The sequence below is a fragment of the Schistocerca cancellata genome, chromosome 6 (genome assembly GCF_023864275.1).
Source record: "Schistocerca cancellata isolate TAMUIC-IGC-003103 chromosome 6, iqSchCanc2.1, whole genome shotgun sequence".
Taxonomy (NCBI): Eukaryota; Metazoa; Arthropoda; class Insecta; order Orthoptera; family Acrididae; genus Schistocerca; species Schistocerca cancellata.
In genome coordinates, this window is record NC_064631.1 from 436,401,522 (window position 1) to 436,413,671 (window position 12,150).

General features: G+C 44.0%; 1 protein-coding gene across 1 annotated transcript in view; it reads left to right on the forward strand.

Moving 5' to 3' along the window:
- The first annotated feature begins 1,342 nt into the window (after positions 1-1,342).
- LOC126088371 (insulin gene enhancer protein isl-1) overlaps positions 1,343-12,150 on the forward strand; it is a 327,678-nt gene continuing 316,870 nt past the window's right edge. Inside the window, exon 1 of the mRNA XM_049906509.1 lies at positions 1,343-1,457. Within this exon, the coding sequence (XP_049762466.1) occupies positions 1,343-1,457 (115 nt within the window). The remainder of the gene's footprint in view (positions 1,458-12,150) is intronic.

Consider the following 12,150-nt stretch of genomic DNA (forward strand, 5'->3'; position numbering starts at 1 on the left):
AGATTGTTTGCAATGTTGTTAGCCTCTGCATACTCAAATGCAATCTTTCGCAGCTGGATGCATGTAATGCCATAGAACAGCTTGACCATTGCAATAACATGATCCCTAATCTCATTTTCCTGTTCTGTCGAAAACGTTGAGTTTCTTCCAAGTTTTGGACCCTAGGTATTTTTAATGTTCATTCTCGTTCACAGAGTAGGTTCATGAATCCCGAAAGTTCTTGATACTTCTCTTATTTTTCTTCCAGATTTGATGGCTTCAAGAGCCTTACAAAGTTCCTCTTGCGTCCATTTTGCTTTCTGAGTTTTTCTTTTATAATATCTACCCATCTGAAATTAAAAAAAAAACCTCGTTAGTATTGAAAATATAATCTGCAAGGGGGAATACCACGCACTTAAACAGCTGCGTGGCAATACCCCACTGTAAGTTCGATGACTAACATAAGCATAACTCGGCACCTAATTCAAACAGTGGGACAAATCCACAATTAAATTAAAGGTTTCATCTAGGGTTAGTAGTTGATATGCAAGAATTACATTAAAGCAACTTATAGAAGCACTTACCTTGCAAAATACAGCTGACCAAAATTACACGAGACACGCCGAAAATAAACAATACTTCACTGCTCCAACAATGCCACTGGAAAATGGCTGGAGTAAGCCGCGTAGTAGTTGTTACTCCCGCCGGCAGGGTGTAACACCAACTGGGAACAGCTTGCGCCATTCAAACTGCGTAAATCAGCCTGCGTGGGGTTACCCACATGCGTGTAATTCCCCCACCTTCCCCTACGTCTGACAAGTGGTAAGTCAGTGTGACCGCTCGTATTCGTGTTCGCGCTCACGCTGGCCTAGCCGCCTCGTGAACAGGCCTAGTGTATAGCGCTGGGTGGCAATAATTAAAGTGCGGCTGTTCACGGAGGTTCACAATGGACTGCCATTATGGTATGGCAGCGAAACTTGGTGGATACTCTAATGCTGTAATACGGAACCGATACACGCTGAAAAAAGCATTTACAATTTTAGCCACCACGTGCAAATCTGGGGCTGTGAATGGGAGAAAGACGTATAGAAATGTTTCTGTATATAATGGATGCGGAACGAGATGTGGGCAGTAAAAGGTCAGCAAATGAGGAACGCGTAATGTTTATTTTATTATTAACCGCCACTTAAAATATTTGTTCAGTATGTGCACTGTAATTTTAACCACTCGGTACCGCCTCCTGAAATATTTACTATTCCTCATCAAACAGCCCGTATATCTCGATGAAGAATGGTTACTGTGAAACGGTGCAATGTAATACTGCTGTGACGAGACGTGCTCGTTTACTAAATGAAGCACGGTAATGCGAGAGATTAGCAGCCCATTTCGGCGAGACACGGTGGACGGCGGGGCGCCGCTAGTTTGGACACCTGCCTCGCGGCGCCAGACGGAGGCGCCGGCGGCGCGGGCCGTCGCGCGTCAGTCGGGCTTGTCCCGGCCGCGACAAGGAATCGATCTTGGGGCGGCGGCGCTTGTCGCGGCTTTTTGTGGCGGCGCCTGGTGCCGTGTCGCGCCGCTCATTAGCCGCAGCCCGCCCCCTCCACCCCCGCACCGGCTAATTGTCGCCGGCCGCATTCCGCCGCCGCCGCGGCTACCTGCCGCTGCCTCCGGCGCCCACCCACTGTCCACCCCGTGGCCAACTCCTTGTCTCCAGCACGAGACTGGCTCTCCGTAGCGCCGTGCACACTGCTGCGATGTGGGGGACACCTTCTGAGTAATGCCGGTGGTGAAAGACACTGAAGTGTCTAATGTCATGGGATAGCGATGTGCAAGTATACAGATGTCGGTACTATCGCATGAAAAAGGTATAGAAGGGTAGTGCATTGTGCTCAGGTGATTCACGTCAAAATTTGTCAGGCGTCATTACTACCGCACGATGGGAACTTTGAACTCGGGATGGCAGATACCAAAAATGGCTCTAACCACTATTGGACTTAAAATAGGTCACCAGTCCCCTAGACTTAGAACTACTTAAAACTAGCTAACCTAAGATCAGCATACACATCCATGCCCGAGGCAGGATTCGAACCTGCAATCGTTGCAGCAGCGCGGTTCCGGACAATAGCGCCTAGAACAGCTCGGTCACAGCGGCCGGCGATGGCAGATGTTATCAGACGCATGGGATATTCCAATTCCGAAATCGTTAAGAAATTCAATATTCCGATAGCCAAAGTGGCAAGTGTGTGTCGGAAATACGAAATTTCGGGCATTACCTTTCACTACAGACAACACAGTGGTCGATGGCCTTCACTTGACGACCGAGAGCAGCGCCGTGAGTTGTCAGTGCCAACAGACAAGCAAAACTATCTCAAGTAACCGCACAAATCAGTGTGGGACGTACGACGAACGTATCTGTCGTGACAGTGCCGTGAAATCTGGAATTTTGGGCTATGGTAGCAGACGACCGCCGCGCATGGTATTGCTAACAGCACGATATGTCCACCAACGCTTGTCATGGGCTCGTGACAATACCGGTTGGCCCGTAGACGGTTGGAAAACTGTGGTCTACCGAGAGGAGTCCCAATTTCACTTAATAAGAGCTGATGGCGAGGACCCCACGAAGCCACGGACCCAAGCTGTCAACAAGGCACTCCGCAAGCTGGTGTATGGTCACAGCGTGGGCTGTGCTTACGTGGAATGGACTGGGCTATCTGGTCCAACTGAACCGATGATTGACTGGAGATGGTTATGTGCTGGAGATGGTTATGTGCTGGAGATGGTTATGTGCTGGAGATGGTTATGTGCTGGAGATGGTTATGTGCTGGAGATGGTTATGTTCGGCTACTTGGAGGCCATTTGCAGCCATTCACGGACTTCATGTTCCCAAATAACGATGGACCTTCTTGGATGTCAATGCGCCACGTCACCGGATCTCTCAATTGTTCGCGATTGGTTTAAAGAACATTCTGGGAAATTCGTTCACAAAATCCTGCACCGGGAGCACTTTCGCAATTACGGACTGTTATAGAGGCAGCGTGATTCTGTATTTTTCCATGGGATTTCGAACGATTTGTTGTGTCCATCCACGTCGAGTTGTTGCATTGCGCCGGGAAAAAGAAGGTCCGACACGGTATTAGGAGGAATCCCATGACTTTTGCCACATCAGTGAACGTACTGGCATGTTGCTCGGATGCACCTTCATTGCGCGATAGCAATGGTACGGTTACTGACGAGTGTCACTAAAGTAGCGTTATTCAATACGATTTACCGAAATTCCTTCGACAAAGAACACGGGATCTTCTCTTGAAATTTCAATCACCAGTTTTCTCCTCCGATTGCGAAAACATTCTGTTGGCGCCCACCTACATGTGGAGAAATGATCATCACGACAAACTAAGAGAAATCAGGGCTCTCACAGAAAAATTTAAGTGCTCGTTTTTCCCGCGTGCCGTTCGAGAGTGAAACGGTAGAGAGACAGCTTGAAGGTGGTTCATTGAACACTTTGCCAAGCACTTTATTGTCAATAGCAGAGTAATCGCGTGGATGTAGATGTAGACGAAGTAAATATTCCAGAATTAGAATCAAGAACAGCCGGCAATATGAGAAACCTAGAAACAGATATTCTCGATGCAGGAAAGCAGCTTGAATCACTTCATACATGCAAGGTCACCAATCCAGATTATATACCAATTAGAGTCCTTTCAGAGTACGCTGATCGAATAGATCCATACTTCTCACACACAAATTCTAGCTCGACGAAACATCAGCACCTAAAGACTGGAAAGTAGTACAGGTCACGGCAATACTCAAGAAAGGAAAGAGGAGTAATCCGCTGAATTACAGATCCATACCACTGACGTCGATTTTCAGTGCGATTTTGGAACATACACTGTGTTCGAACATTGTGAATTACCTCAAAGGAAACCATCTATTGACTCACAGCCAGCATGGATTGCAAGAATATAATTCTTGTGTACAAAACTCCATCTTTCTCTGTGCGATGTACTGAATGTTATCAACGGGTGATTTCAAGTTGATTCCAGATTTCCAGAAGACTTTTCACACCGGTCCTCACAAGCGTCTTCCAAAAAAATTGTACGCCTAGGGAGTATCGTCTCAGTTCTGCGATTGGATTCATAGCTTCCCGTCCCGCAGTGCCGGCCGGGGTGACCGAGCGGTTCTAAGCGCTACAGTCCGGAACTGCGCGAGCGCTACGGTCGCAGGTTCGAATCCTGCCTCGGGCATGGATGTGTGTGACGTCCTTAGGTTAGTTAGGTTTAAGTAGTTCTAAGTTCTAGGGGACTGATGACCTCAGAAGTTAATTCCCATAGTGCTCAGAGCCATTTGAACCATTCTGTCCCGCAGTGAAATCGACTCTGTAATTGGGGTTCATCAGGAACGCGTTATTGGCCCGCTTCTGTTCCTGATCTACGAGGGCAGCCTCCGAATTTACTACGTGAAAACTCTTTAATATTCTACACCTTCAGTAATTCTTCATGTCCAAACATTGATTTCTCACCCTGGCGGGAAGCACTTTCCTCGCAACGAGAGACCAATTTGTTTATGCCATCACTGTAGAGTGACTTCGTTGCACCGCTTCATCACTATTAAAGTAAAGTTCTCGAAAGTGTCCTTTAAATTTCGGAAACAGAAAAAAAGTATGGAGGATGATCGATGACTCTGAACTCAAGGCGTCGGATTGCTGCAGAAGGTGCAGAGCTCGTGTGTTGTCTGGCATTTTCATGCTGAAGAAGAGGTTGCTTCATGTGCGGTCAAACTCTTCGAATTCGAAACTCGATTCCACCACGCTATTTCTAACGCTTCAGCATAATTAAGTTACGCACCCCCATGTTACATGCTCCAATTTGCAGCCTTACTTCGAAAGAGAGCTGCAAATATGTAGACATGAACAAAGATGCAGAATGTTAATAAAGTTTGTTTTATATTTTAAAAGCTTTAATAGTTTTCACATAACAGATTCGATGGCACTAATTTCCAACACGCCTTCGTACATAAATGATTTAAGCTGACGACATGAACAGCCCTCTTAGATTGCTTGCAGATGATGCCCTCGTTCACGAACTACTAAAGTCATCAGAAGAGCAAAACCGATTGCAAAATGATTTAGACAAGATATATCTATGGTGCGACAAGTGGCAATTGATCGTGAACAATAAAATGTGGGAAGTCCTCACATGAATACAAAAAGTCCGTTAATTTCGGTTACTCGATAAATCTCACGAAATTAAGTTGTCGATTCAGCTAAATACCTTAGATTACAATGGTCGACTACTTAAACTGGAGCAGCCACATAATAAATATTGTGGGAAATGCGAACGAAAGGCTGCATTTTATTGGCAGGACACCTAGAAAATGCAACAAATCTACTAAAGATACCACCTACACTATTGGAGTACTGCTGCGCAGTATGGGATCCTTACCAGACAGGATTGACGCAGGACATTGGAAAACGTTCAAAAACTAGCAGGTTGTTCTGTGCTACCGCGAAACAATTGAGCGTGTGTCACGACGAGTTGGGATGGCAATCATTAGAACAAAGGCGTTTCTCGTTGCAACGAGATCTGTTCCTCACACTTCAATCAGCAAATTTCTCCTTCAAATGTGAAAACATTTTTTTTTCTTCCACTACATTGGGAGAAGCAACCTTCGTAACAAAATAAATCAGAGCTTGATTTAGGTGTTCATTTTTCCCTTGTCCCATTCGACAGTGGAACGGAGGAGCAATAATTCGAATGTGTTTCTGTTAAGCCTCTGTCAACTATTTAAGTGTGATTTGCAAAGTAGACGGATAGGCGTAGATATATCGTGAATTTTTATTACATAATTTACCCGTCATGTTGTCGTTCGTAGGAGCAACGGTGGAATGGCATTAACTCCCCCAACGCTTGCACAACTGAGAAAATCAAAACCAAGTTTTTGTCTAATTGAAAGATTCTCTTATTATTTTTGTTGAAAACGAAGTATTAGTATGAGCTCCCGCAGCTAACATTTCTACAGGGTTGATGAGCGCCAGATGATACAGTTTGCCCTTGAGTAAGCCCAGTCCCATACAGTTTTACACACCTGTGGGCCGTTTGAGATTTTAGTATCGAATTTCTGATAATTATGTCAGGTATCGACGTACTGCCCAAATGTCAGTGTTGTTAAAAGACATTAATAACTTTGAGTATCCGGTAATAACAGCGCTCCATATACTTGCTGGTCTCCGAATCGGACGCGGGGCCATTATGTCGCTTTCAAAGGTGTGAAGTGCTTCATCACATCAATTATACGCGATGTCATCCACGAGATTGCATGCCTTCTAACTGCCAATAGAATTTCCGCTTTTCATGCGACATTTTAAACACCTGCCATTATCTTAACTTGATCCATACACTTAAATTTTCCATCAAGAATAAATTAAAATCGAACTCCATGAAAACTGCATTAACAAGTCCCGAGCGATGGACTGATTACGTGATGTCATGTCGGTGACAACAAAAATAAGCTACTCCATTTTTTTTCTCCTTAGCGCAGAACAATGAATCATCCACGACAAATTAGATTCATAATAACCTAGGAAAGAATATGCATGTTCGACATTTGTTTGTTAGACACGTAAATGTCTGTAAAAGACACATTTCTTTTAATGTTAGTGCCATTCTATCATAAACAGTCACAGTCTGACATGGACGACATACGTATCTACATCTACATCCATACTCCGCAAGTCACCTGACGGTGTGTGGCGGAGGGTACCTTGAGTACCCCTATCGGTTCTCCCTTCTATTACAGTCTCGTATTTTTCGTGGAAAGAAAGATTGTCGGTATGCCTCTGTGTGGGCTCTAATCTCTCTGATTTTATCTTCATGGTCTCTTCGCGAGATATTCGTAGGAGGGAGCAATATACTGCTAGACTCCTCGGTGAAGATATGTTCTCGAAACTACAACAAAAGCCCGTTCCGAGCTACTGAGCGTCTCTCCTGCAGAGTCTTCCACTGGAGTTTATCATCTCCGTAACGCTTTCGCGATTACTAAATGATCCTTACAGGATGCCCTCCGTTGGATCTTCTCTATCTCTTCTATCAACCCTATCTGGTACGGATCCCACAATGGTAATATTCAAGCAGAGGGCGAACAAGTGTACTGTAACCTACTTCCTTTGTTTTCGGATTGCATTTCCTTAGGATTCTTCCAGTGAATCTCAGTCTGGCATCTGCTTTACCGACGATCAATTTTATATGATCATTCCATTTTAAATCACTCCTAATGCCCACTAACGCACACGTCCGCCTTTGGATAATTAATTTTCATTAGTATCTTTCTTACAGTGCCATATACACAGATTAACTTCTGATTATAATCAGAGTGAGGACGAAATTTCAAACAAGTAAAAAGACTTTCACGTCGAAACGAACAACACTTCCCTTTTTTCAGTTTTTATTCATAAAAAGTTGTAGTAGAAAGCATTGTTAAGTGCTGTATTCAGCAATTTCTCACCTCAAGACTAAGTATGAACTGTATATTATACATTTTTAGAAGTTGGAGAATACTGTATAACCGCAATTTTGTTTGAGCAGAATTCGAAGCAGCCCCCAATAGGGCATTATAAAAGCAGGAGCACTAACGAGGGTCGACTAACAAAAATGTTTCATTATAACTGACAACGGCCAAGACAGCTTTCAGTCTCACACTGGACAAGTATTTCAGGTGAGAGAGGGATAAAATCTGGCCCTCCTGCAGAAGATGTTACACTCGAACAGTCTATTTAAAATTGCCTGACGGATGGCAACCGGAGACTCCTCCCTGTACCTTGATCGAGATACTATTCTCTCCCTAATAGAACGAAGAATATTTATGTCCCAAACAACAGGAAAGCAGACTCGGCCTTTTTGTAGATCAACGTTACGGAGTCTGGGCCCTCGAATTTCACGGGCAGAGTTCTTACGGACTTAGCTATCAAGATGCGACTCACGACAGCTTGCATTCTCTCCAGTATCTCTTTAGCCGCGTTCTATACAGTCTGATCAAAACTATCCAGACACCCTAGCGTAATGCGGAATTGATCACTCGACGTCACCTGCCATTAGAAAAGGAGGCGAAGAGTATTGTATTGTCAGCAGGAAAGCAACAGCAGGATGGGTCGATAAATAAGCTCAGCGATTTGGATCATGGTCTAGTCATTCTAGTAACAAATTCATCAGGTACATTTCAGCCCTTCTAAAGAAGCCCAGGTCGACTGTTGAAGTGGAAAGGTAAAGGAAAAATCGCTGCTTAATCAAAATCAGACGGACCTCGTGTATTGACGGAGACAGGCCGTCGAGTGGTGTGGAGGGTGGTTGTAAAGAATCGCATGAAATCAGCGGAAACGGTCACTCGAGAGTTGCAGTGTGCTACAAGTAATCCAGCTCGCATAGTGACTGCTTGAAATGCTGGATAGTGGCTGACTGGACACAAGTGATTAGGAGCGACGAATCACGCTGTACCATATGCCAATCCCATGTAAGGGTTTGGGTTTGGCGAAGCAGCAACTAAATGGCTACAAATATTAACAATATTAATAAATGTTTGGCTATTTCTCGCCGTCTGAAAGATGGCTGCGTTCATATTTATACCAGATACCAGAGGCATCAGCGTGAGTATTCTGCCGCAGTTTCAGGTCTGTGGTTGTTGAATTCGCTCCAGAAACTTCATACTAGTCACAGAATATTAATAGGAGCAAGGGATCTTCAGCAGAGTTCACCGGTGACACGAGTGTGGCATGCCGCGAAGATAGCAGCCTAGGAACCTGTAGCGGTACTTTCAAGCGCGGACAAATTACATATCGTTACAAGCCGAATTCCCCTAATGGGACGAACCGTTTAACGAGTGCTTTGAAGGTCCAGCGGGCAGCGCCGTTGTCTGCGTATTATCGGCTTCCAGGAACAGCCGAGCCCAACTGTTGCTAGCCGAGATTTTATCTTTGTTCTTGCCGTCTTCGGATAAGAACGCAGCTAGCTCATCGCTTTGGAATGTGCGAGGTAGTGTTCGGTCCGACAAGAAAGTATCATTCCAGCCTGTGGCAGCTACACATGGTGGACACGAACTCCACCGACAACGTCTCTGAGGTTGTTCAAAGATATTTTCAGAGTGTTTTGGTATATGGCACCTTTGTCGTCCGGTGGCTTATTACATCATAATAATAATGTAATTATAATTTATTGACTTTATAGACACGGTTACCTTTATTTCTGTGATTATAACTTCACAACACTGAAAAACTCTGTAATGTGCGATCACCAAAGTGCACAACACGAAAGGGAGTTACAGTTACCTGACATCAGTCAGTGCAGGAGCCGATCTATAATTTTGTATTGTAGTCTTCTATCGAAAAACAGTTTATTTGCCAACATCGCTACGTAAACACAGTTACTGGATTATTAGTTTGGGCAACATGTTTTGCCATTCTGTAATGTTATGTGAGCCTCACTGCCCTTTTCTTAATTATTTGTGCCTAATTTTATTCTGAGAAGCTCAGTAATATATGCAAATACCGTAAATGTAAATTTGATTCAAAAAGTACTTGAATTGAAGCACAGCTAGACAGCAAGAAACTCTTTAGCGCGCAATCCCCACAACGATAGTAGTTGTGAATCTTTGAGTCCGGACTCACAAAAAAAAAGCCAATTGATGTATTTAAAAAAAAGGGGGGGGACTGTTAATCTGTGTCTTGTGGAAAGAGGACGTGTTGCTAGGCCGTCGCTCAAAACGTATTGTTACATTTAATGAAAATTGCTATTTCAGTGATAAAACCGAGTAAAGTATGTGTAATATTTGCCAAACATTTAAGTATACAAATTTTCTGGAAACGTTTAAAGGACGTTTGTGTGCAAAGCAATCTCCTTTTCTCACGAAAATCAGATTGCTGTTTGATCTTATTTACTTACAACAGTGAACCCTTAGGTATGAATAGCTACGAAAACTTGGGCTCAAAGCTATCCGCAATACGGCCAAGTAACTGAGTCGTATTTTAAACCTTAAAGAACAATAACTTCCTCCAAATTATAAGAAGTCACCAACTGGTGCAGAAGCTGATCATTCAAGGAGGCAGCAACCAAATTCAGGTACCAGTTAAGACTTAAAGCAAAAATCTCAATCATAAATCAGTCTCTCTCTCTCTCTCTCTCTCTCTCTCTCTCTCTCTCTCTCTCTCTAAACACACAAATAAATATTCATATTATTAAGATAAGTAATTTTGTAATTCTCAAATACAAAAAACCGAGCGGTTGTAGTTACCATACAACGCTTACACCCCTCTGTCACATGAAGACTACACAAGACGCATAAAAGAGTCGAGATATTAAAATGACATGTCAGGTGTTCTGTTATAAAGAATGTACAACTTCAAACACGAGCAAGACAGACATATGCCACATCTTGGCGCTTATGTATATAAAAGCATGTTGGCTTCTAACCGAGATTTTATATTTTGTTCTTGCCGTCTTCAGCTAAGAGCGCACTAGGTTGTGTTGTTAGCTCATAACTTCGGAATGTGCTGTGTGTTCGGTCAGACACGAAAGTATTAATCCAGCCTGTGGCAGCTGCACAGTTTGAACCCGAACTCGACCGACAAATTTCGGCCAACATGGCTTCATACCGCGATGCGGCAAGATGTGACATGCATCTGTCTTGCTCGTGTTCGAAATTGTAAATACTTTATCAAACAACACCTGTCATGTCACTGTAATGCCTCGATTCTCTTGGGCATATTGTGTAGCTCTCGCCGGCCGAAGTGGCCGAGCGGCTCTAAGCGCTATAGTCTGGAACCGCGCGACCGCTACGGCGCAGGTTCGAATCCTGCCTCGGGCATGGATGTGTGTGATGTCCTTACGTTAGTTAGGTCTAAGTAGTTCTAAGTTCTAGGGGACTGATGACCTCAGAAGTTAAGTCCCATAGTGCTCAGAGCCATTTTTTTGTGTAGCTCTCAAGTGACAGAATGTTGTAAGGATTTTACGATGTAGCTACCACTACCCGGTTTGATGGATCTGAGGATGGCGTTACATATTGCCGAAGCTGAAAATATAGTTATTGTATACACTAAGCGATATTGGCAAATAAATTGGTTTTCAAAAGAAGACGGCAATGCAAAACAGAGTAATGAGCGACCCACAGGTGCAAAAGTACCGATATGTGGGTTATCGTCGCCGCGGGAACAGCTCGCCATATTGTAATTATGCGACTCTTCCGTTGAATTAAGTGAATCCAAATGCGAAATGCATATCGGCTAAATAATAAACCTTTCCATATTACTGTGCGTGACTGTTAACGTACAACTAATGCTACCGGAAAAATAAACTCGCGACAGATCCGAGCAGTACTGAAAGCAAACTTGACCGAAGAATAAAGTAGGCACTGTTGTGAATACCAAGTACTGCAAGTGAATGGAAGACGTAAGTTTCTCACCACGATACACAGCGCATTCCGTCCGCGTTTACACTGTTTGCAGATATTTTCAGTGCAGTACAGATACAAAGCTAAATTACTCCTCCGAGGAGACCTTCTGTAAATTTTGGAAGGTAAGAGACGAGATACTGCCATAAGTAAAGCTGTGAGGACGGGGCGTGAGTCGTGCTTGGGTAGCTCAGTTGGTTTCTCGACTCGTAATCGGAAGGACGACGGTTCAAACCTGCGTCCGGCTATACTCAAGTTTTGCCCGCACGGTAGCTCAGCGTGTTCGGTCAGAGGGTTAGCTGCCCTCTGTAATAAAAAAAAACTGAGTTAATCAACCAATAACGAACTTAAACGGATGTCACGACGCCTGCCCCGACCAGATGAAGTGAACAAAATGAGATTAAGAAAAAAAAAAGTTGGTAGAGCACTTGCCCGCGAAAGACAAAGGTCCCAAGTTCGAGTCAGGGTCCGGCACACAGTTTTAATCTGCCAGGAAGTTTCACCATGAAAATAATCTAAAAATGGCAAGAGATTCTAGAAAATTACAAGTTATATCTAGCATAGGGTACTTTCGGTTGCTTACTTGAGGCCCTGACCATAGGCATACAGTTGCAGCCTCACAGCCTGGGGAAAAAAGCTCAGCCAGGAAAAGCACGTCTATCACAGGTCGGCCATATGTAAGGTCAACTACAAACCCAACACTGCTCTTACGTACACAGGCAGAAACGGCGAACTACATGA